Here is a 22,094-nt window from a genome sequence, read left to right as displayed (position 1 = left end):
TCCCTCACTGTACATCCTCTATTCTCCTCTCTCCTCTCTTCTCCTCAAACTCTCTCCTCCCCTCTGTTCTGCTCTCCTCCTCTCTCTCCCTCTCTCTTCTATTCTCCTCTCATCTCAGCTGCTCTGCTCTTATCTGCTCTGCTCTCTGCTCTCTTCATCCACACTGTTTAATTGTACAGGGCTCCACTCTGTGTTACGGCAGAGGGGGCAGCCACACACGAGCACAAAGGGGCATTGTCTGCTGGTGAAAATGTGGTTTACAGGCCCAGCTATAATGGCTTGGTGGTTGCTGGCAGCCATGAGTGCTTCCTAATATTCGGTTCACATGCGATTTCATTTTGGGACAACACTGAGTTATGGGGCTTTGCCTTTGTGCGAGAGGGACGCCTCGCCTCACAACTTATTTTCGGAGCCGGCGGGCTCGGACTCAGCCAGCCTGGCCTCAAAGACTAGATGTAACATAGTAAACGTAATTCTGTGACACTCAATTTAGTATGATATGTTATGTTTGGTATGGTTACATATGACAGAAGGTTAGGGGAGAGTGGGATAAGTTGAGCCAAAGATTTAGTTGAGCCACCCATTGTTTCTAGGAAACCATACACAAAACTAATAATGTCAGGTCATAATTTCATGGAGTCTGTAAAGGAAGATACCACATGGTAAAAGTGGTAAGCAAGTTAGGTAAAAAAAATAAAAAAATAAGTACAATGATTATTCCATACAAATGATGATTACATTTTGTCCGTTTTATGCATAATATGCATATTATTTTTGCAGTGTGTAATGCATATGAACTCAAGATGGATTTTTTTTATTACAGAGCAGACATCATCATGCCACGTGTATACAAACGTAAAACAAGCAGGGGTCTAGCCCCCCTTGAGGTTCTTGAGAGAGCAGCCAAGGAAGTGAGAGAAGGGAAGTAGTCCATTGGAGCAGTACCAAGGAATGAAAAAATAGACCTTTTGACACTGAAGAGGTACATTGACAACTAAGAAAACAAACGTGTACCTGTGTGAAAGAGAGGCTATGATACAGTAGCAGAGGCACACAAGGACTTATCTGATGACATGGCGTCTGAGCTTGCTAAACGTATCAAGAATCTCGCGGATCAGTTTAATAGGCTTAGTAATCTCAAATGCAGAGAACTTGCCTATGAATTGGCACATCGAAACAACATCCCTGTCCCAGACAACTGGTCAAGAAATGGAAAGGCAAGTGATCTTTCAAATCAAATCAAATGTTATTTGTCACATGCTTCGTAAGCAACAGGTGTAGACTAAAAGTAAAAATGCCTACATACGGGTCCTTTTCCAACAATGCAGAGTTAAAGATAAATAATAATAATAATAATAATAATAATAATATAAATATTGACACAAGGAATAAATACACAGTGAGTAACAAATAATGATAACAAGTAGAAATAACATGGCTATATACAGGAAGTACCAGGTAATAACATGGCTATATACAGGGAGTACCAGGTAATAACATGGCTATATACAGGAAGTACCAGGTAATAACACGGCTATATACAGGGAGTACCAGGTAATAACATGGCTATATACTGGAAGTACCAGGTAATAACATGGCTATATACAGGGAGTACCAGGTAATAACATGGCTATATACAGGAAGTACCCGGTAATAATAATAATAATAATAATAATAATAATAATAATAATAATAATAATAATAATAATATGCCATTTAGCAGACGCTTTTATCCAAAGCGACTTACAGTCATGCGTGCATAAAAATTTTTGTGTATGGGTGGTCCCGGGGATCGAACCCACTACCTTGGCGTTACAAGCGCCGTGCTCTACCAGCTGAGCTACAGAGGACCACGTAATAACATGGCTATATACAAGGAGTACCAGGTAATAACATGGCTATATACAGGGAGTACCAGGTAATAACATGGCTATATACGGTATAGGTCTATATATGGTCTTGTAGCAGTTGCAGGCTTCAACTGGAAGCCAGTGGAGTGTGCGGAGGAGCGGGGGGACGTGAGAGAACTTGGGAAGGTTGAACACCAGACGGGCTGCAGCGTTCTGGATGAGTTGTAGGGGTTTAATGGCACAGGCAGGGAGCCTAGCCAACAGCGAGTTGCAGTAATCCAGACGGGAGATGACAAGTGCCTGGATTAGGACCTGTGCCGCTTCCTGTGTAAGGTAGGGTCGTACTCTGCAAATGTTGTAGAGCATGAACCTACAGGATCGGGTCACCGCTTTGATGTTAGCGGAGAACGACAGGGTGTTGTTCAGGGTCACGCCAAGGTTCTTTGCACTCTGGGAGGAGGACACAACAGAGTTGTCAACCGTGATGGCGAGATCATGGAGCGGGCAGTCCTTCCCCGGGAGGAAGAGCAGCTCCGTCTTGCCGAGGTTCAGCTTGAGGTGGTGATCTGTCATCCACACTGATATGTCTGCCAGACATGCAGAGATGCGATTCGCCACCTGGTTATCAGAAGGGGGAAAGGAGAAGATTAATTGTGTGTCGTCTGCGTAGCAATGATAGGAGAGGCCATGTGAGGATATGACAGAGCCAAGTGACTTGGTGTATAGAGAGAATAGGAGAGGGCCTAGAACTGAGCCCTGGGGGACACCAGTGGTGAGAGCACGTGGTGCGGAGACAGAGTCGATGTGCAGGGGTACAAGGTAATAACATGGCTATATACAGGAAGTACCAGCACTGAGACGATGTGTAGGGGTGCGAGGTAATAACATGGCTATATACAGGAAGTACCAGTACCGAGTCGATGTGCAGGGGTGCGAGGTAATAACATGGCTATATACAGGAAGTACCAGTACTGAGTCGATGTGTAGGGGAACGAGGTAATAACATGGCTATATACAGAAAGTACCAGTACCGAGTCGATGTGCAGGGGTGCTAGGTAATTGAGGTAGCTATGTACATATAGTAGGGGTGAAGTGACTAGGCAACAGGATAGATAATAGACAGTAAGTAGCAGTGTATGTGGTGAGTGTGAAAGTGTGTGTGTGTGTGTTTGTGTGTGTGTGAATGTGTGTGTGTATATGTTTGTGTGTGAATACGTGTGTGTGTGTGTGTGTGTGTGTGTGTGTGTGTGTGTGTGTGTGTGTGTGTGTGTGTGTGTGTGTGTGTGTGTGTGTGTGTGTGTGTGTGTGTGTGTGTGTGTGTGTGTGTGTGTGTGTGTGTGTGTGTGTGTGTGTGTGTGTGTGTGTGTGGCGTCAGTATGCATGTGTGTGCGTGTTACGTGTGTGGGCCGCCCGTTCAGGTTTCAAACGTAAACAATTAAGTACATGTTTTCAAAATGCTTCAAACAATTAAGTATATGTTTTCAAAATGCATGCTGCCTCCAGCTCACATTGTAAAGTGGTGTGTGACACGCTGATAGCCTGCCTACCGTTGCCTGTGCACTTGAATGGCGAATGGGAGGCACGCTTCAATTACCAGTTAAGAAATACAAATAGTAGCTATTTTTTATCGTGCCAATCAAAATGTTTTTAACACGCGATTGCATTCAGAACTGTTGAGCAATGACTGGGCTTAAAAAAGCATGTTTCACTCCAACAGCATCAAGCTGAGGCTCTGCAGCAGCAGCTCTAGCGCTGTATGGCAAGTGATATTCCGCTCAAAACAGGTTCTGTATGCTGTGTGCGTGTGATACCATACATAACGACTATCGGAAATACACACGCCCTAATTTAATTCCACCAAATTTGGCTAATTAACCTAGTGGGCATATGTAGTGTTTTAGTGCTGAGCGATTAACCAAAATATCTGTTACCGAAGTTGGTTCAATTATTTGAATTCCATTTTGTTCCGGGTTTTTTTCTGTGAGCTCAATGTGCAGTTTCTGTAGAGATAAATCAGATAAAGTCTGAACTGTAGTAGGGAGTTGTAGTTTCCAACAGGCTAATATTCTACATAGTTTAGCGCAGGAAACGTGGTAATTAACTACAATGACCATAATCCATTGCGCGCCCGCTTAAACTTATCAGGTCTGTGCACAGAACACACAGAGACTGAGAGAAGTGAGAACATGCGATCGAGAGGGATAGAAAGCAGTTGCTTTGCAAGCCTGAAAATACATGATCTAAGTCGTGATTGATAGTTGGCATTCAGCAGTCATAAAAGTATGCCTTATTTATTTTGAAGAACTACTAAAATAGTGATTTTGTCTGACAGCATAGAGATGAGATAATGACTTTGAATTAAATAATAAAGTCATCAAATAAAACAAACATTTTGTTAAAGTAATGTTAATAAATTATGGTTAATTAATGGGCAGTCACACACATGTGTTGTGGTGTCAGTGTAAGTATGTGTGAGTGTGTGGTTAAAGTCCAGTGTGTGTGCATAGTCAGTGCAAGTGAGTTAGTGAAAAAAAAGGGTCAATGCAGGTAGTCCAGGTAGCCATTTGATTAGCTATTTAGCAGTCTTATGGCTTGGTGGTAGAAACTGTTCAGGCTCCTGTTGGTTCCAGACTGGTACCGCTGGCCATGCTGTAGCAGAGAGAACAGTCTATGGCTTGGGTGGCTGGAGTCTTAGACCATTTTTTGGGCCTTCCTCTGACACCGCCTGGTATAGAGGGCCTGGATGGCAGGGAGCTTGGCCCCAATGATGTACTTATATTGAACAGAGAGATCTATATCTGAATGTAAGCATAGATTTAAGATATACAATATACCACACCCCCATTCCATGAATAAAACTTTGACCTACCAGCACCATCACCCACTGTCACATGACCAGTGGTGTAGTGGTGCCTGGAGAAGTGTGTATACTAAAATGTTGCTGTAAAATGTCCAAACGGCCCGCCCGGCGAAGTAAAGGTGCCCTGTGTGAAAGATTCTATGAGAAATAGTGACATACACTCTAAAATGATAAATCACATATTGGTCTTTCATAGTCAGACCAACCCAAGCTGTACTGTGCAGTAGGCTAATAGTAGTCCTACTATTGAAACAGATAAATGAGGCAGTCAAATGAGTCAGAAATTCACAGGTTTCAGTTTTTTATTCTCAAAATCTCACTTTTTTTTAACAGAAAAACAACAAAATTGTATGTTTTAAGTCCATAACAATGCTTAAACCACATCAGGAGACCACTTTTGACATCTGGGAAAAATCGAAGAAATTTCGATTTTTGAGTGTAGTTCAACTGTGCAGGCACCTAGCACTGTTGTTTGGTTAGTGGTGTTTCTGTAGCACATGAGAAGGAGTTTGCAAAATAAATAGCCACTGGATTGATGCAAATTGTCATCATATCATTCTGACAGGTAGGCATAGGCTACTTTGTAGCTAGTTAACATTTAATAGAGAAGGTTTTTGGGAAAGCCTTTCCATCTACCAGAAGACAGTTAGGCCTAAATCATTAGCATCGCTATATTTTTCATGCTCCTTCCTTGTTTGAAACCTGGATGTTTTACTTTATATTACGAGGCATGTCTTACCTTGCTTCAAAGTAGCCTATAGCCAAAATCCCACCATAGAAACGTGGAGGCAATTATAGCCTTCCTCATATGCGTTCTCCTGTTCTATTGGTTTTATGTCAACTTTCTTTCATTGTCTAGCAGCCAAAGGCATCATCCTAATAGTATTATCAACCCATGATAGTTGTTGCATCTTTAAATCCCCCTCTTATAACGGATATTTCCATCTCTGTCCATGAAACCGCTCCCATGTGCGGTGCGCATTTTAGAACTGTGTTTTCCCGCAAATTGCATTTTGGAACGTTCAAGCGTAGGCCTACTGCCGTGTGTACATTGCTGCGCCTAAAATGTGAAGAAATAATAGTTTATCAACATTTGAAGCTAAACATTCTGATCGGTTCCATCAGCCCTAGTAATTGATATGGCGTATACTTCCACTACACTACTTGATACGTATCAGTGGGGATTAACAAGTGAGTATACGCAATGACCACTGAAAAATAAGTGGGTATACAGTGTATACCTGCATATACCCTCCACTACACCACTGCACAGGACATCATCATCCACTTACCCCAAGGCAGCTCAACTTACCCTGTCCTTGTGCTCAATTTACCCTGTCATACTAAATGGAGGGATACAGATTAAGGTTTACTGTGTTACGTCTATCCCAGTGTCCAGGTTGGATCAGCCAACCCACCCCTTGCTGGGTCTCTCATTTCGCTTCTATATTTGTGTGAGATGTCGAGCGAGAGGATCACAGACAGACTCCCATTTTGGCAGGGGAAGGGAACGAGCGTCTCTGTTTTCCAGTCAAACATGTTTGGCTGTCAGACTGCAAGGCTTCCAGAGCTCCGAGCTGTCTCTTCTCCTTGTCAGGGTGACACGTTTCATCTCTGAGAGACACCATTTAATACACAGAGGGAAGTTCAACTGCTGGGTGGTTTGATGGGTTGTGTTGTGCAGCAGTGCAGCAGCTCAGAGAGGAAAGGGTTGCTCACCTCACAGTGGATAGTCTGGATGTAATCACGGTGTCTGTACACTGGATCTGTAAATGTCCCTGCCCACCGTAGGTGTGTGGTTACCCAGTGTGGAGTGTGCGAAAGTGCAACATCAGTGAGCTAACATGTATTGGGGCTGTGTTGGGCACAGGGGTGGTGATGCGATGCATAATGACTTCATAAAAGTGCGCCACAGTCGAGCCACAGTTACACACTGAGAAGCTGTTTGTTGAAGTGGTGGAGTGGTGAAATGGTGGGCGAGGACTTCATCAACTCACTCCACAATTTGGCCACAATCTCACAGAACAGTGTGTGGGACATGGGGCGAATTGATATGGTGACCTCATAAACATGCGCCACAATCACACATAGAAAACCATTGTTAACGAGTTGTGGAGTGGTGGACAATGGTTTGATAAACAGTCCAGCCACAGACTGACACAGAAGCCTTATCTACCTTGAGCTGAGCTTCATTTAACCCCATTCACAGAATTCCTCACCAGTGGCTCAATTATGTTGCCTGATGACTCAAACTTAATTATTCTTCTGCTCTATGTTTGCTACATAGAGTACTTCAGTGAGACTGCCATTGTTGAAGTCATTTGTGGTGATGTCAAAATTAGGGGTGTTGTACAAATCAGTCATCAGTGATTGGATCATCTCTAACCACTCAAGAGTATCAAAGCCAATTATGAATTTTCAAAACCCCTCTTTATCCACGTGTTCTGGCTCTGGCCCAACCCATCGGTTTCTGGGACCAATCAGAATGGTTAGAATGTGTTTGTGATCTAGAAATTGTTGGGGGGGAATTCAGATCCAGACTCATTGCTGAGAAGAAACTAATGTCCATGGGCGAGGAGATTGGGTAGCCAGGCAATCAATTATGCCTAATAACAGTAATTAAGTCAACCTAATTCTACACAAGGAAAGTAACAAAAGGGAATTTGGTCACAATTATTAATTGTAAACGAAACAGAATATTTACCTAAAATGACTTTGTTTAGACAGCAGCGCAATTCTGATATTATTTCCACTAATTGGTCTTTTGATAGGGCCCGTTTTCCCAAAAGGATCCTAAACATAGAATCACAGTGTTTATCCATCTCTCCTTGACTGCTGATAATTTCACAACAAAGTTGACTACATATACAAAGTTGCCAATGTCTTTACAGTTGTTACAAACAAGCAACGGATAAAAAGATGCTTCAAATGACTGTATTAAAATATAAATAGCCTACCTACAGTATGGCTATAGGCCTATATATTTCAATGATATTGAGTTTTATTTGGCTATTTGGTTACTGTCACATTTTTGCCTCAATATCTTTCATGATGTGTAGCCTAACGTGCAAAATGATGTGCCAAATCTTGATTTAGTGCATTATTTAGGGTAAGCATTAGAATAAGCAGCCTCAATATTTGCAGCCATACTGTAGGTGATAATATCTCTCTAGGAGCTGATCCTTCGTCAGTATTGTGGAATAATTATAATGTTAATGTAAGATTTGAATGGAGAAAGCTGACCCGAGAGCAGCGCTGCCAAAAATATACTGTATGTTCGTAATACCTTTTTAGTCTATTTGTGCAATGCATGAGAGTAACAAAACACATTTTGAATATGAATACTAGCTGTAACTGTCTGGAGCTGTGATCTGGCTCTGGCAGGGCTCTGGCAGTGGTGTGGTACGGCCGTTAAACTGTCACTGGGAGGAACTATAAATCTGCTGCTGAAGGTGAATGTAGCATGATGTTGCTGCTGCCACAGGTGTGTTGCCTGCCAGTTAGTTCCTCTGTATTCTACAGCCAACTGTCTACCGTATCTCACCCATCCAGAGGAGGCTGGGTCTACAGCTCCTGTAGCCGGACACAGTTGGCTGAGGCTAGGCAGAGTGAGTCAGCCAGTCTCGGATGTGTGTGTGTCTGTGTGTTGGGGGTGGGGGTGCTGTCACTTTGGCAACGCCGAGGCACATATTGCAGCAATTACCACAGCGGAAAAATGTTTTTCTGCAACATGCAATTACTACAGATTAAAGATTGCCTTCCTTGCATCAGAAGCACTCGCCAGAGAGAGGAAGAAACACTGGGGATGTGTGTTTGTGTGTGTGCGAGCACAGACAGACAGACTTACAGACAGACAAAGAGACAAAGAATGAAGATAAATTATTATAAGTCATACTAAAAACCTCAAAAATGGATGAGTTGGTGCTTTTATAAGACACATAAGAGATTAAGGTCATGGACAGTTAAGGCCAAATAAGGATCGCACTAAATAAATCAGCTACCTCACCATGAAGCTAAATACTCATATTGGACAATAAACAAGTATTTTGTTAAAGTGTATGATTTACCAATAACCAATAACAATATGATGTCAATGTATATTACAATACATGGTTTAAAGCCAAATCAGACATGGCAGTATAAGGGACTTGATGAGGCAACCAGGGCAGGTCAGCAGTCTACTGCCCTCAATAATACATCATACTGGGTCCCCTAGCTTGACAAGACAGGGCCCACAACACACACGCAACCAACTAGATCAAATCTCAACCAAAAGTGCTTCTATAATAGCACAGCTCTTTTTGTGACTTTACCATCCAATGGTACTCTTAGTGGCTTTCCAATGAATAAACACCACACATAACCACATCACAGCATTCTGACTGTCATCGTGGGGCGAGTGTACCCGACAGATGATGTGAGGGCGGACCGATGGTGACATGGGAGTTCACAGAGAGAGACCCCAGGGCAGGCCCCGGAGGTGTCCCCTTGAACAGCAACTAAAAGACAGGGGTGACAGGGGTGGGGTCTGACCACGGGGTCAACCCTACACCCTGATTTTTTAAAATGTTTTATTTAACCAGGTAAGCCAGTTGAGAACAAGTTCTCATTTACAACTGCGACCTGGCCAAGATAAAGCAAAGCAGTGCGATAAAAACAACAACACAGAGTTACATATGGGGTAAACAAAACATAAAGTCAAAAAATACAACAGAAAATATATATACAGTGTGTGCAAATGTAGCAAGTTATGGAGGTAAGGCAATAAATAGGCTATAGTGCAAAATAATTACAATTAGTATTAAAACTGGAATGATAGATGTGCAAGAGATTATGTGCAAATAGAGATACTGGGGTGCAAATGGGCAAAATAAATAACAATATAGGGATGAGGTAGTTGGGTGGGCTAATTTCAGATGGGCTGTGTACAGGTGCAGTGATCGGCAAGGTGCTCTGACAACTGATGCTTAAAGTTAGTGAGGGAGATAAGAGTCTCCAGCTTCAGAGATTTTTGCAATTCGTTCCAGTCATTGGCAGCAGAGAACTGGAAGGAATGGCAGCCAAAGGAGGTGTTGGCTTTGGGGATGACCTGCTGGAGTGCAGACTACGGGTGGGTGTTGCTATGGTGACCAATGAGCTAAGATAAGGCGGGGATTTGCCTAGCAGTGATTTATAGATGGCCTGGAGCCAGTGGGTTTGACGACGAACATGTAGTGAGGACCAGCCAACAAGAGCGTACAGGTCACAGTGGTGGGTAGTGTATGGGGCTTTGGAGACAAAACAGAGTGTTGGAGGCTATTTTGTAAATGACATCGCCGAAGTCAAGGATCGGTAGGATTGTCAGTTTTACGAGGGCATGTTTGGCAGCATGAGTGAAGGAGGCTTTGTTGCAAAATAGGAAGCTGATTCTAGATTTAACTTTGGATTGGAGATTCTTAATGTGAGTCTGGAAGGAGAGTTTACAGTCTAACCAGACACCTAGGTATTTGTAGTTGTCCACATACTCTAGGTCAGACCTGTCAAGAGTAGTGATTCTAGTCGGGTGGGTGGATGCCAGCAGCGTTCGATTGAAGAGCATGCATTTAGTTTTACTAGTGTTTAAGAGCAGTTGGAGGCTACTGAAGGAGTGTTGTATGGCATTGAAGCTCGTTTGGAGGTTTGTTAACACAGTGTCCAATGAAGGGCCAGATGTATACAAAATCGTGTCGTCTGCGTAGAGGTGGATCTGAGAGTCACCAGCAGCAAGAGCGACATCATTGATATACACGGAGAAAAGAGTCGGCCCAAGAATTTAACCCTGTGGCACCCCCATAGAGACTGCCATAGGTCCAGACAACAGGCCCTCCGATTTGACACATTGAACTCAATCTGAGAAGTAGTTGGTGAACCAGGCGATCAGATCTAAAACTTTAAATCAACTTCATACAAATTGAAACTATTTCTTACACAACATCTTTGATCGGGTTTTGATATAGCATGTCAATGTGAGGTCACACTACAGAAAAGTATATTGATCTTTGAATATGTATAGTTTTCATGTTATCTAATTGAATTGCATTATTATGCAATTATTACTATGTAGTACTTTACACTGTCTGGTTTATAACAGCCTTCATAAGAACTAGACACATACTAGGGAGTATCAGAGAGAAAGTATATGAGTGCTACTACAGGAGAACATACAGCACAGTCACCCCTAGTCATGTCTGCAGCAGCCCCCTCTAGAGGAGAGGGGGACATAAGCCTCTCTCTCTCGCTCTCTTTCTCTCTCTCTGTCTGTATCTCTCTCTCTGTCTCTCTCTATTTCTCTCATTCTCTCTGTCTGTCTCTGTCTCTCTCTCTTTCTCACTCTCTCTCACTCTCTCTCTCTCTCGCTCACTCTCTGTGTCTGTCTCGCTGCCTCTCTCTCTCTGTCTCTGTCTCTGTGTGTGTGTGTGTCTGTCTCTGTGTCTTCCTCTGTGTCTGTCTCTGTGTCTCTCTGTGTTGGTCTCTCTGTCTCTCTCTCTCTCTGTCTCTCTCTCTCTGTGTCTCTCTGTGTCTCTCTCAGTCTCTCTCTCTCTCTCTCTCTCTCTCTCTCTCTCTCTCTCTCTCTCTCTCTCTCTCTCTTTGCCTCCCTCTCTCTCTGCCTCCCTCTCTCTCTGTCTCTGTCTCTGTCTCTCTCTGTCTCCCTCTCTCTCTCTCTCTCTCTCTCTCTCTCTCTCTCTCTCTCTCTCTCTCTCTCTCTCTCTCTCTGTCTCCCTCTCTCTCTCTTTCTCTGAAGCACAGAAAGCGTGATCATAATCAGTATCTTCATGTACATACATTATTTGATACATGATGTACAAAACAAGGGAAGGGGAACATGTTAAATGTCTCTGAGTGTGTTGATAACAGTGATAATAACAGTCATCTGACTACAGGCCTCTTTGAAACGACTAATGTCTTTACTCAGCTAGTTACTGTATAGCTAGCTGTCCTTTAGTGTGCAGGAATAAAGAGACATCCCCCAACAGCCATTATTTTACTCAATTGATTCAGAGGCCTTTAATAAGCCCTTGGCTACACTCTGCACCTTTTAAAACATGTAGGCTGTGGATTAAAGATGCATGAGCTGAATGTGCTCATTGTCTGAGTGTGTGACTGCACTACTTCACCTCATCACACTTACATAGTAATTAGCTGCTGGTTTTGGAGATGTTACAAACTCATTCATCATTGTATGTGATATTTATTATATATCTGCCTATATTTATTGACCTTTTATTTAACCAGGGAGACACATTGAGACCTAGGTCTCATTCACAAGCGTGCCCTGGGAACAACAGTCACATCAGCACACACACAATTATACACAAAATGCACAAAATATACACAATATACATACACTATACACATTAGCCATTATAATCAAATAAAAGAAACACATTCATCACTATAAAAATCCTTAACTAATTTCCTAAATTGACCCAGGGACACCAAATCATCTAAACGAAGTACCAACTGGAGGCTATTCAACACATGAGAGGCCTGATATGAAAAAGCAGATCTCTCAAACTCTGTGGTTACCAAGGAAGTCATCATTGTTAACCAACCCTGTGACCTTGTATTATAACCTGAAATTCTAAATTTCAACAAAGATGTTAAGTATGCTGGAAGCTTGTGGAGTATATGGATCCCGAATAAGACTTTGACTTTCTCAAGAATCACAGGAACAAACTCTTTTCACGACACTTTGATACAGCTATGACCGGAATTGATTTTCATAGCAGGTTAGGAGAGCATTTTCTCTAACCGTAACCCTTTTCCTAACCTAATTATCCTAACATGCTACGTTAATTCTACTAACATGCTACGTTAATTCTCCTAACCTGCTGCGTAAGTTCTCCTAACCTGCTGCGTAGGTTCTCCTAACCTGCTGCATAAGTTCTCCTAACCTGCTGCGTAAGTTCTCCTAACCTGCTACGTTAGTTCTCCTAACCTGCTATGTTAGTTCTCCTAACCTGCTGTGTAAGTTCTCCTAACCTGCTGCATTAGTTTTCCTAACCTGCTACGTTAGTTCTCCTAACCTGCTGTGTAAGTTATCTTAACCTGCTGTGTTAGTTCTCCTAACCTGCTGCGTAAGTTCTCCTAACCTGCTGCGTATGTTCTCCTAACCTGCTGCGTATGTTCTCATAACCTGCTGCGTATGTTCTCCTAACCTGCTGCGTATGTTCTCATAACCTGCTGCGTATGTTCTCCTAACCTGCTGTGTTAGTTCTCCTAACCTGCTGCGTAAGTTCGCCTAACCTGCTGCGTAAGTTCTCCTAACCTGCTGCTTAAATTCTCCTAACCTGCTGCGTAAATTCTCCTAACCTGCTGCTAAGTTCTCCTAACCTGCTGCATAAGTTCTCCTAACCTGCTATGAAAAAGTCACTTCCGGTTGTAGCTGTATCGAAGTGGCGTAAAAAGAATAACAGAAGAAGAAGAATCACATGCACATACCTGAGTGTAGGCGATTCAATTTATGATTTACCCCAAATTAGTTTTAAGTCTTAAGAAAATAAAGATAAAAAGTGAAAGTGTTTAATCTCATTAAACGAGTAGCCTACTGGTGCTCATATCTGAATCAGCTAAATGGAATTTGATAAGATGAGGAGTAATTGGCACAATACTTTAGATCTAAGAACACATAAATATGGTATGATAAAAACTGGCAATGTGGGTTTTGTTGGTCTACATCAAAACGGACAACAATGACCACCAACTGCGATGTGCTGACACATTATGGAATCATCATTTGAGAGAGCATCAGCAATTGGAGCTCAGAATTCCCATACAAAATGAAACAATCTTTACCCAGTCTCTCTGTGAAGCATTACTTTTCAAAGTCTCTCTATAGTCTGTGTAAACATCCAAATGCTAGAATATGATTTGGCTTTGAGATGAGGGACAGAATGCTTTGATGACTTACATCATGCTTGGAATACTAATCACTGACACTCTTGTCATATCAAGCAGCAGAAGTCCATTTCATAGCAAACTGCATTTAAAAAAAGATAGCAGCATTTCAATTCTACCACAGAATTCCTCATTGATACTGTACAAAAAATATCCTGAGCACAAATGTAGAGCTCATTTAATCCGAGAGGAATAAAACTCAATTTCATAGGAGTTGTCCATTCAGAACGCTCATATTTCCACTGAGCAGAAAACCCCAGGCTGAAATACGAGAAGACACTTTTTGGAAGGAATGCATTCGGTGGGTTGAGGGCCAGGCTCGCCCTGTAATTTGTGAATGTACAGAAATGTGCGACCGCCACAGCCACTAAAGATAGAAATCTTTGTCTTATGTCATCGTTTAACCTCAAACTATTTCTAATTGCCCCATAGCCCCATTTTTCTAATGAAAAAATCACCCCTCCAATGGCACATGTGCAGACATCTGTAAATATCTAATGGGTTTACGGTGTTATTGAGGTTCATATTGAGAATTAACATTTTACTTTCACTGTATCTCCTCACATATCTGAAAGTGTCTCCCCATCCATCAAAACCTGTTAAAAGTGACAACAGACATAGGAGATATGGTGGGTGGTGGGCATGGTGGAGTCAGGGGTAGGTTTACACCTCACAGGCTTATTGTGGGTTTCTCAGCGAATGGCGATGATACTCTTAACTATTAACTTTTACATTCTGTCTCATTATCAGCCAAATCATATGGAAATGGTGAGGAAGAAAACGTTGATGCTCCCCTTGATCTCCCATGGTGTGGGGTGTTGGTTGGACACTGTGGGGCAGGCAAGGCAGGCTCGTTCTAAACCAGGCCTCAAGTGTGAATGAAAAGGCAGAAGCAGTTGGATGCTTTCAAAGGCAAATGCTCTTTCTTTTTAAAACCTTTCAGGTAATAGGGTCCTAAGTTTTTCACAACAGAGAGATAGCATGGCTGGAGGTTTATATGCCAGTGCACAGGTCATAGTAAGAGTTAATATGAATTAGAGAAGGAAACTTCTCATATTCATAAGGAATCTATTAATTTTGGTTGGAGCACTCTCTATACTTTCTTACTCTAACCCTCCAAACTCTATCCAAACTGGAGGCCTGTAGTGTTTAGACTGGGCCTATAGAGGCTATAGCTGAAACCTCTATATTTTAAAAGTAGAGGATTAAAACGTCTAGTACATGAGGTTGGTCTGGGGTATCAGATATCCTCCAGGAGTTCTGCATTCGGTTGAGCTGAACCCATTCGAATCATTAAATATCGTTCAGGGGCACGACAGGCTCCGTCCTCAGTCTCTGTGCGGCTGAAACAGTAGAAACTGCCTGTTGAAATGTAGGGGTCTAAATAAGACAGGCGCCAGAAGCGCGCATTACCGCTGCGCAGGGTAGTCAGTCCTGTGGTCAGATATTAACAAATGAACAGAGGCAGGAGGACGACTGAAATATCCCGGATGTAATTGTCCCACTCTAGTTATTTAATTGTCTCAAAATAGTGGACAATGACAGGCGGTACTATTGAAGACATGAGGTCCTGAAAATGCGCCCTGCAGCTTCAGCTAACAGCATAAACATTTTAGGATAATTGCATTATTATAAGTTTACAACAGTTGGTTGAATAGTTACTCTCTAATTACTCAGATATAAACTCAGAAGATTTTAGGCATAGGATTTTATAATTAGAAGAATGATCTGTTTTAGACAAATGTCCAGTGTTCTCCAAAAGGCACATGCCTTGATATTTGAGGTCATTCAGTGCTGTTGTAGCAATTAAGAATTTCACGTTCTCTCCTCATAAAGAAACAGGCTTGCTGACAGCTCACCCGGTTGAGGTCTCACCCCACTATGCAGTCTGCACTCCACAGACAACAGCCTAGCAAATCAATGTATAGACTATGGCTGTGTGATAATTGTTATCAATACGTTTGGCGCCAATTCGTGTTGTTAAAATATGATTTCAAATGGCTTCCCTCCTAACGGTCTCGGCAGGCGTGAAGCGTGTACAATCTTCTCCTCCCATCACCCTCGCCACTCTCCCAACAAGACTCTGGCTTTATCTGTCTGACTGACATCAGTAAAATAAAGAAAATTAAGGGTAAATCTAAACCCACTCCCATCCCTTCCCTACCACAATTCCCTTCCCTCTAAAATAAACAACAACAGCACACGTACACACACGCACACGCACACGCACACACACACACACACAAACTCTCACACACACACACACTTTGCATATTCAATAGAAATAGGAGGAAATATTTAAAGGTATTTTTCCCCCCAGGACAGTAGCCTAATGATTGTCAATCATGTATAATTATTTATCAAACACTTACCTAAATGAATAATCCCAATGTGAATTAACTTCAATAAAGCAATTTAGACCTAGATACCGCACTAAATTCAATATTTGGGAAAATTGAAGCCAAACAAATAAGTACCCCACACGTGCTTTTGGTAGGTAAGTTATAACATTTTGCTTCAATGAGTTTCAAGGCATTATCCGATCCCTTTATGTGTTTTGTGTTATTTATTTCTGACATAGGGCCTAATTCTGATGGGAGCAGTTTTTAATGTGTTTGTGCATCTCACCACAAAAATAACCCCAAGAATCAAATGCCTCTTGATTCAATAAACAAGTTTACCACAAATATTAGACATTTAAAACGGGGTTTTCCCCCTTTTTTTCTCATTTTTTTTCTTTTCCACAATTAATATGTAGGCTAATCTATAACGAATGTGATTGTAATCTTCATAATGATTTTCAGCGCCTTTACTTTTATCTGTTTACTAAATAACTGCTCTTTGATATATAGGTGGGCTATACAGTATGTCTTGTCTTTGTTTATTCAATAATTTATTGTGTGTTGGACAAAACGGCAAATATATTATTATTATATTTATTATTATTATTATTATTATTATTTTAATTTGTAAAGCGCTATTGTCACACCCAAGGCGTAATGTAATGTAATGTCTCCATACATCTGTGTAAAAAAATATCTAAATGATTTCCTAATCGAGGCATATAAGAGTAAAACAGTGCAAGGTACATTTATTCGTAAATTGTTAAGAACCTAAAAGGTGGCATTAAACGAATACAAATTGAGAGGTTTTTATTTCGCATTTTAAGCCTACTTCAATTCAGAAAATAATGGAATGGACGAGTAGAATTCCAGCACATGGGTCAATTTACTAAAAAAATCTTTAAGCTCGAAACAGGTAGGCCTAATAATTGTCGTGTAGGACCCACATTTTTTCGTTTTGGATCAAGCTAGTGTGTAGTATATATGTTGCTTTTTCAGATTTTCCGTGATGGTACAAATGCCGTTTCTCCCTCCATACCCCTTCTTTACTAAGTCAGGTCCATTTGACAAAGACAAATGCGCCAACTAGCGTCTGTGGGCCATCATTGCATGGGAACGAGTAAACGGGGTGTGCCGTTTCATGTGCAGTACACTGACTAACCTATTCAATGATGGAATTCCAATTAATAATTGCCTGTGGTTACTGTATTTGGGCACAATTGTAGTTGTTATGTAAGCCTATGGGGTAAATTGTTTGTACGCTTTAATTAGTTTTAATTTGGTGTGATCGAATCATGGTGATAACACAATTATATATAATTATAAATATTGACAAAGATGCACCTATGCATATTACGTAAACTTGATAGGCCTATATTATTAATGTATACGCATCCTTAGCCTAATTTATCCTATATCCAAGATCCTTGGATATAGGAACAAATAACATTTTAAAAATAAAATAACAACAACAAAAGTATATTGCTAAATATGTATTCCACATATTTTGTGAGTAGGTCTCTAACCCCAGCAGCACGACAGTTAATGTAATGTAGCCTAAGCCTATTAGGTCTACTTTCTATTACGTGATACTAAACAATCAAAAATCATCCGGTAGATGCCTTTGGCTTTGATGTTCTCTGAAAACTCAAGGGTGAATTGCATAAAGAACAATAATGAGGAAATCATAATAAATTCACAACTCATATTGATAAATTAACCATAGCTATGTCATTCGAAAGGTGCATGAACTCCTAAAATGATCAATAGCTCATTACAGTTGATTGACAATTCTGCATTCAGAAGTAGCCTTTTGTTTTTAGTAAAAACACATAGGATAAGGGTATAGGCCCATAATAAGATCATATAGCTACATTATATAATTGGCCTACTTACTCTAAAGACGTTGGTCTCTTCTGAGTTCACCAAATAAATGTGCTGCTTGAATAATAGTTTTCTTTTCACTCGGTATGTAAACGCACTGCGGTGATGTGCTAATATAGGCAGAATGCATTGTGATTCTATTTCTTCGAAAAGTGGTTGCCTATATGAATTTTGCTGATGTCATATAAAGAAGGAAAGGGGATCAGTCATAACACAGAATATATATTTTTTAAATCTTCAATTAACAAATAACTTTTGTTTTGAATTATAACTGGTTCACCATTCAGCTGAGAACAGTCGCTATAATTTTAAGTATAAATATAGGCTAACTGTGCAAAACATTACAACAACTAAGCACATCGTGTAGAAAAGCACAAATACATAGTCTATTATTAATAATGTATCGTGTGTGAATGGCAGAATAAGCAGAGAGCGATTTCACTTCGCCTATATTTCGGAGACTTTGATTGGTCTAATGAAAGCCCAACCCAGGCGACTCATTGGTGGAAGTCATCGCCACACTCCATCCACTAAACACTAAAATTACTTGAGTAAATAATATCACAGCACTCTTCACTCTCGCTCCACCACTTACTCAAGCGCGTCTTTGTTACCTTCAGCTGCGTTTACTACAGCAAAAGGACAGATATTCAAGATTATTTCAACGTGGAGACAGAATAGTTTCATGAAAATAGTTTTTGGATCTCGACTTACTTTTTAGTTTAATTAAGGATAACCAGTGGCAAGTGGCAGGACATTTGATACGGATGAACAAAAATCATTGAATATAAAGAAACTTCACGTGAAACCATCGGACTTCTGCGTCTCGAACTCCGCGTCTCGAACTGTGAATTGCTGAGTAGCCTCCATATTCTGCTATAGCTAGCCTACTTTGTTGAGTAGACAACATCTTCAGTGTGAGCCGCGGAGTCTGGCGAGAACCAAACAGCACAATTCAATTGAAGGAGCTCATTCATTCACGGAGAGTGAAACAAGATATTGGGAAAATTCTGCTGTAAAGTTGAAGCCCAAGCAAGCAGCACTCGACTCGTCAGCTTCCGTGAATATTGCAAAACGATTGGATTTCATAGTTTTCCTTTTCACTGGACATTATTAATAATTTTATATTTTAGTGTTTTTGTCGAATAGATAGTTATTCATTTTTTTCATTGTATAGACATTTATTTTGTAATATGCGGCCAAAATTGTAGTGCGGACGGGGCATCGCATTAAGTGCTGAATAGTGCAGAATAGAGTGCAAGCCTTATAGGCAACCAGAACAGAGCACTGTGAAAAAAGTTGCGGTTGCGGTTTCATGGTTTTGCTGTAGTCAGTGAGAAGCAGAAATCAACTCGATGTTTCTCATACAGCTACATCCTGAGCAGATGATATAGCACGCAACCATCAAACTCTATCGTCTCTGCAAGATAAAAAGTCTCTACACTCACTGGACAGTTCAGGATTTATTGTGATAGATTAACCGGGGGGGGGGCTGCGTGCGCTCACCTCCATCATCGCGTAAATCGCTGGACTTGACCGAGACCAAAGGAGCAAGTGTCAGAGAGCGGGAAAATACATATATTCTCCAAAAGAAGAACCCCGAACACTCGTCAAAACCCCTAGAGAAGTGGCCTTGACCCAAGCTGTTGTGATGCATATTCCCGTAGACCCTACCACCACCAGACGGTTCACACCGCCCTCCACGTCATTCCCCTGCAGCAAGATTGGAGACGGCAGCGGGACCATGGGCACCCCTGGACCACTGAGGACACGACCCGAGGCCAGGAATGTGGTGGACGTCCTGGCAGACCACGCTGGCGAGCTGGTCCGGACAGACAGCCCAAACTTCCTCTGCTCGGTGCTGCCCTCACACTGGAGGTGCAACAAGACACTCCCTGTGGCTTTCAAGGTAAGGTAAATTATGCATAATTATAAATGGACATTTATGAAGTAATGAACGACCTAATGATGTATTACTGTAGGTTACTGAAGAAAAAGTGTCAAATACAATTTTTTAAGCTCTCTTGAGTAGGTTTCATATAGCCAACAAGGCATTTACTGGCATTAGTAGGCCTATTTCAATTACTTTTACGCAGAGCCCTATTCTGTAATATAGGTCTAAATAATTGAATTAAATCAAGTTGTCCAAATTATAGTGGCCTGCCAAAGTGATAACTTGGCATAATTATTTTGTGTTTCATTTTTGCATTGGACTTACTTGAATATGAGATTTAGAAAAGTGTTTGGATTTGCAACTGCAATGACATACAATTAATCAACAATTAGCCAACAATATAGGTCCTAATACAAATAATGATAATTGAATAACAATAATTCTAATGATACCATATAGTATTATATCTGGTAAGCTAGTTATTTTTAAATTGCTATTTTGCAAGGTTTTGCAATGCAGATAAAAATCTGTAGGCCTATATTATGAAGCAATGCAATTATGCTACACTGAAAGTTATCAATTATATTTATACACCACGACGTGATAGAATTTGTGGCCTAAAAGTGTAATGTTTAGAAAAATAGACTAGCCTATATCTATTTTATTTGTATCATATCCAACAAAAAAAATGCTTGTTTAGATCGCATAGGCCTACTTATTTAATGAAGAGAATTTGCAAACATTCTTTTGGAAAGTGATTTGGATATAGGCCTATCAAATGTCAAAGTAATTTCCATAGCTTAAAAATATTCCTGTTTGAATTGCAAGCTTGCTTCAAGGAAGCATCTTACCATGTAGTTATAACCTAATAGCACAATAGGCCTATATATTTTAACCAAAATATTTGATAACAATATCTAAAAGGCATATTTTTTTTATGGATTGGAAATCAGGTCTAATATTGATGTATTTTATATCGGGTTTTTTGATTCCACCGGATGCGGTTTGTTGCAGTCTGTATTTGGTTTAGCATGGTGACCCCGGTTGACCACGTTGAGTTCTCACAGGTTGTCGCACTCGGTGATGTGCCCGACGGGACTCTGGTCACGGTGATGGCGGGTAACGACGAGAACTTCTCTGCGGAGCTGAGGAACGCGTCTGCGGTGATGAAGAACCAGGTTGCCCGCTTCAACGACCTGCGGTTCGTGGGCAGAAGCGGACGAGGTGAGCAGAGGGAGTCACGCAACTATATCCTTAAACCATGAATAGTATTAGGCCTACTAAATGAAATCAAGAGCTAACATCACATACAAAACACCTGCATGCGTCATGCGTCATAATTGCACTGACTTGCAAAACTACAGCCTGAGTAGACCTACTTTTGGTAATCTATTTTAAACAAAGAAAGTGATAAAATATTTTAATGGATAAAATAAAAGTGTTAGGGAATGTGAGAATTATAGTGGGGCAATTATAGTTGCGAGATCGCACCAGCATTACACAGGTATAATTATGGGGATTATCAGTGTTTATTGGGACGAAATAAAATATGATTATTACACATTTTAAGATGTGGTTTGATAATTCTTTATCGACAAAGAGCAAAGCCCAATTTCAAATTATAGCCTAATGCTCAGCCAAGCATTGCCACAATTCTTTCTATAGGACTAGTCCTAATTGATCATCACGCACGCCCCCCTCAAAAGATGATCAGGTTAGTAGCAGCAGCATATATTCTATGAACATTGCACCATTGTCCAAATAAACAAATCGCCTGGACCAGAATATTCAGTTCAAGGCTTGGCACTTTTAAAAGCTTGCCTGTTTACACTTCTAAAAACTAGCGCTCACATAGCTGACATTCCACCAGAACCTTCTCTTTTCCCTCTCCTTACTCCTGGCCCAGCGCTCACATATTTCCCTTAAATGTTACACTTTAAATAGTTGCAGACTGATGAATGGAAAACGCTACAGTCTCTGAATTAAACGTAGCTTTCATTTCTGTAGTCAATTACCCCACCCCAGGATTCCTTTCCCCCCACAGTCTCTTTAACAAGAGATGCCTTTTTTATGAAAGCGCCGCTTCATAGCCTGGGACGAAAAACGGACCATTGCACGATCTCCCTCTCTCCCCTTTCATGCAGATGGGAGAGCTCGAGGAAGCTCGTGCAAGAATCTGCCTTGTTGAACAATAAACTGTGGCTGTAAGCCTTTCGGACAATCTGGAATACATTCTCTCAATAATTCAAATCATGCCCACATTTCAGCCCATCAAAGTGGTGGTCCCTTTAATTCACAAACTTAAAAGGGAGCCATATCAGGAGGCAATTTTAATTAAGCAAGCTGAC

General features: G+C 41.1%; 1 protein-coding gene across 3 annotated transcripts in view; it reads left to right on the top strand.

The window, feature by feature from the left end:
- LOC311145532 (runt-related transcription factor 3-like) overlaps nucleotides 1–22,094 on the top strand; it is a 75,932-nt gene that overhangs the window by 14,277 nt on the left and 39,561 nt on the right. For 2 of the 3 annotated variants that reach the window (XM_084181798.1, XM_084181797.1), the window contains exons 2-3: nucleotides 19,520–19,761; nucleotides 20,814–20,970. In XM_084181798.1, coding sequence (XP_084037924.1) covers nucleotides 19,520–19,761; nucleotides 20,814–20,970 — 399 coding nt within the window. Of the gene's footprint in view, nucleotides 1–18,397; nucleotides 19,762–20,813; nucleotides 20,971–22,094 lie in introns of those variants that run through there. The other variant, XM_084181799.1, reaches the window with a different exon arrangement.

The sequence above is a fragment of the Coregonus lavaretus genome (assembly GCF_964263955.1).
Source record: "Coregonus lavaretus genome assembly, chromosome: 18".
Classification (NCBI taxonomy): Eukaryota; Metazoa; Chordata; class Actinopteri; order Salmoniformes; family Salmonidae; genus Coregonus; species Coregonus lavaretus.
Note: the sequence above shows the minus strand (reverse complement) of the source record. Positions and strands in the feature narration are given on the sequence as shown.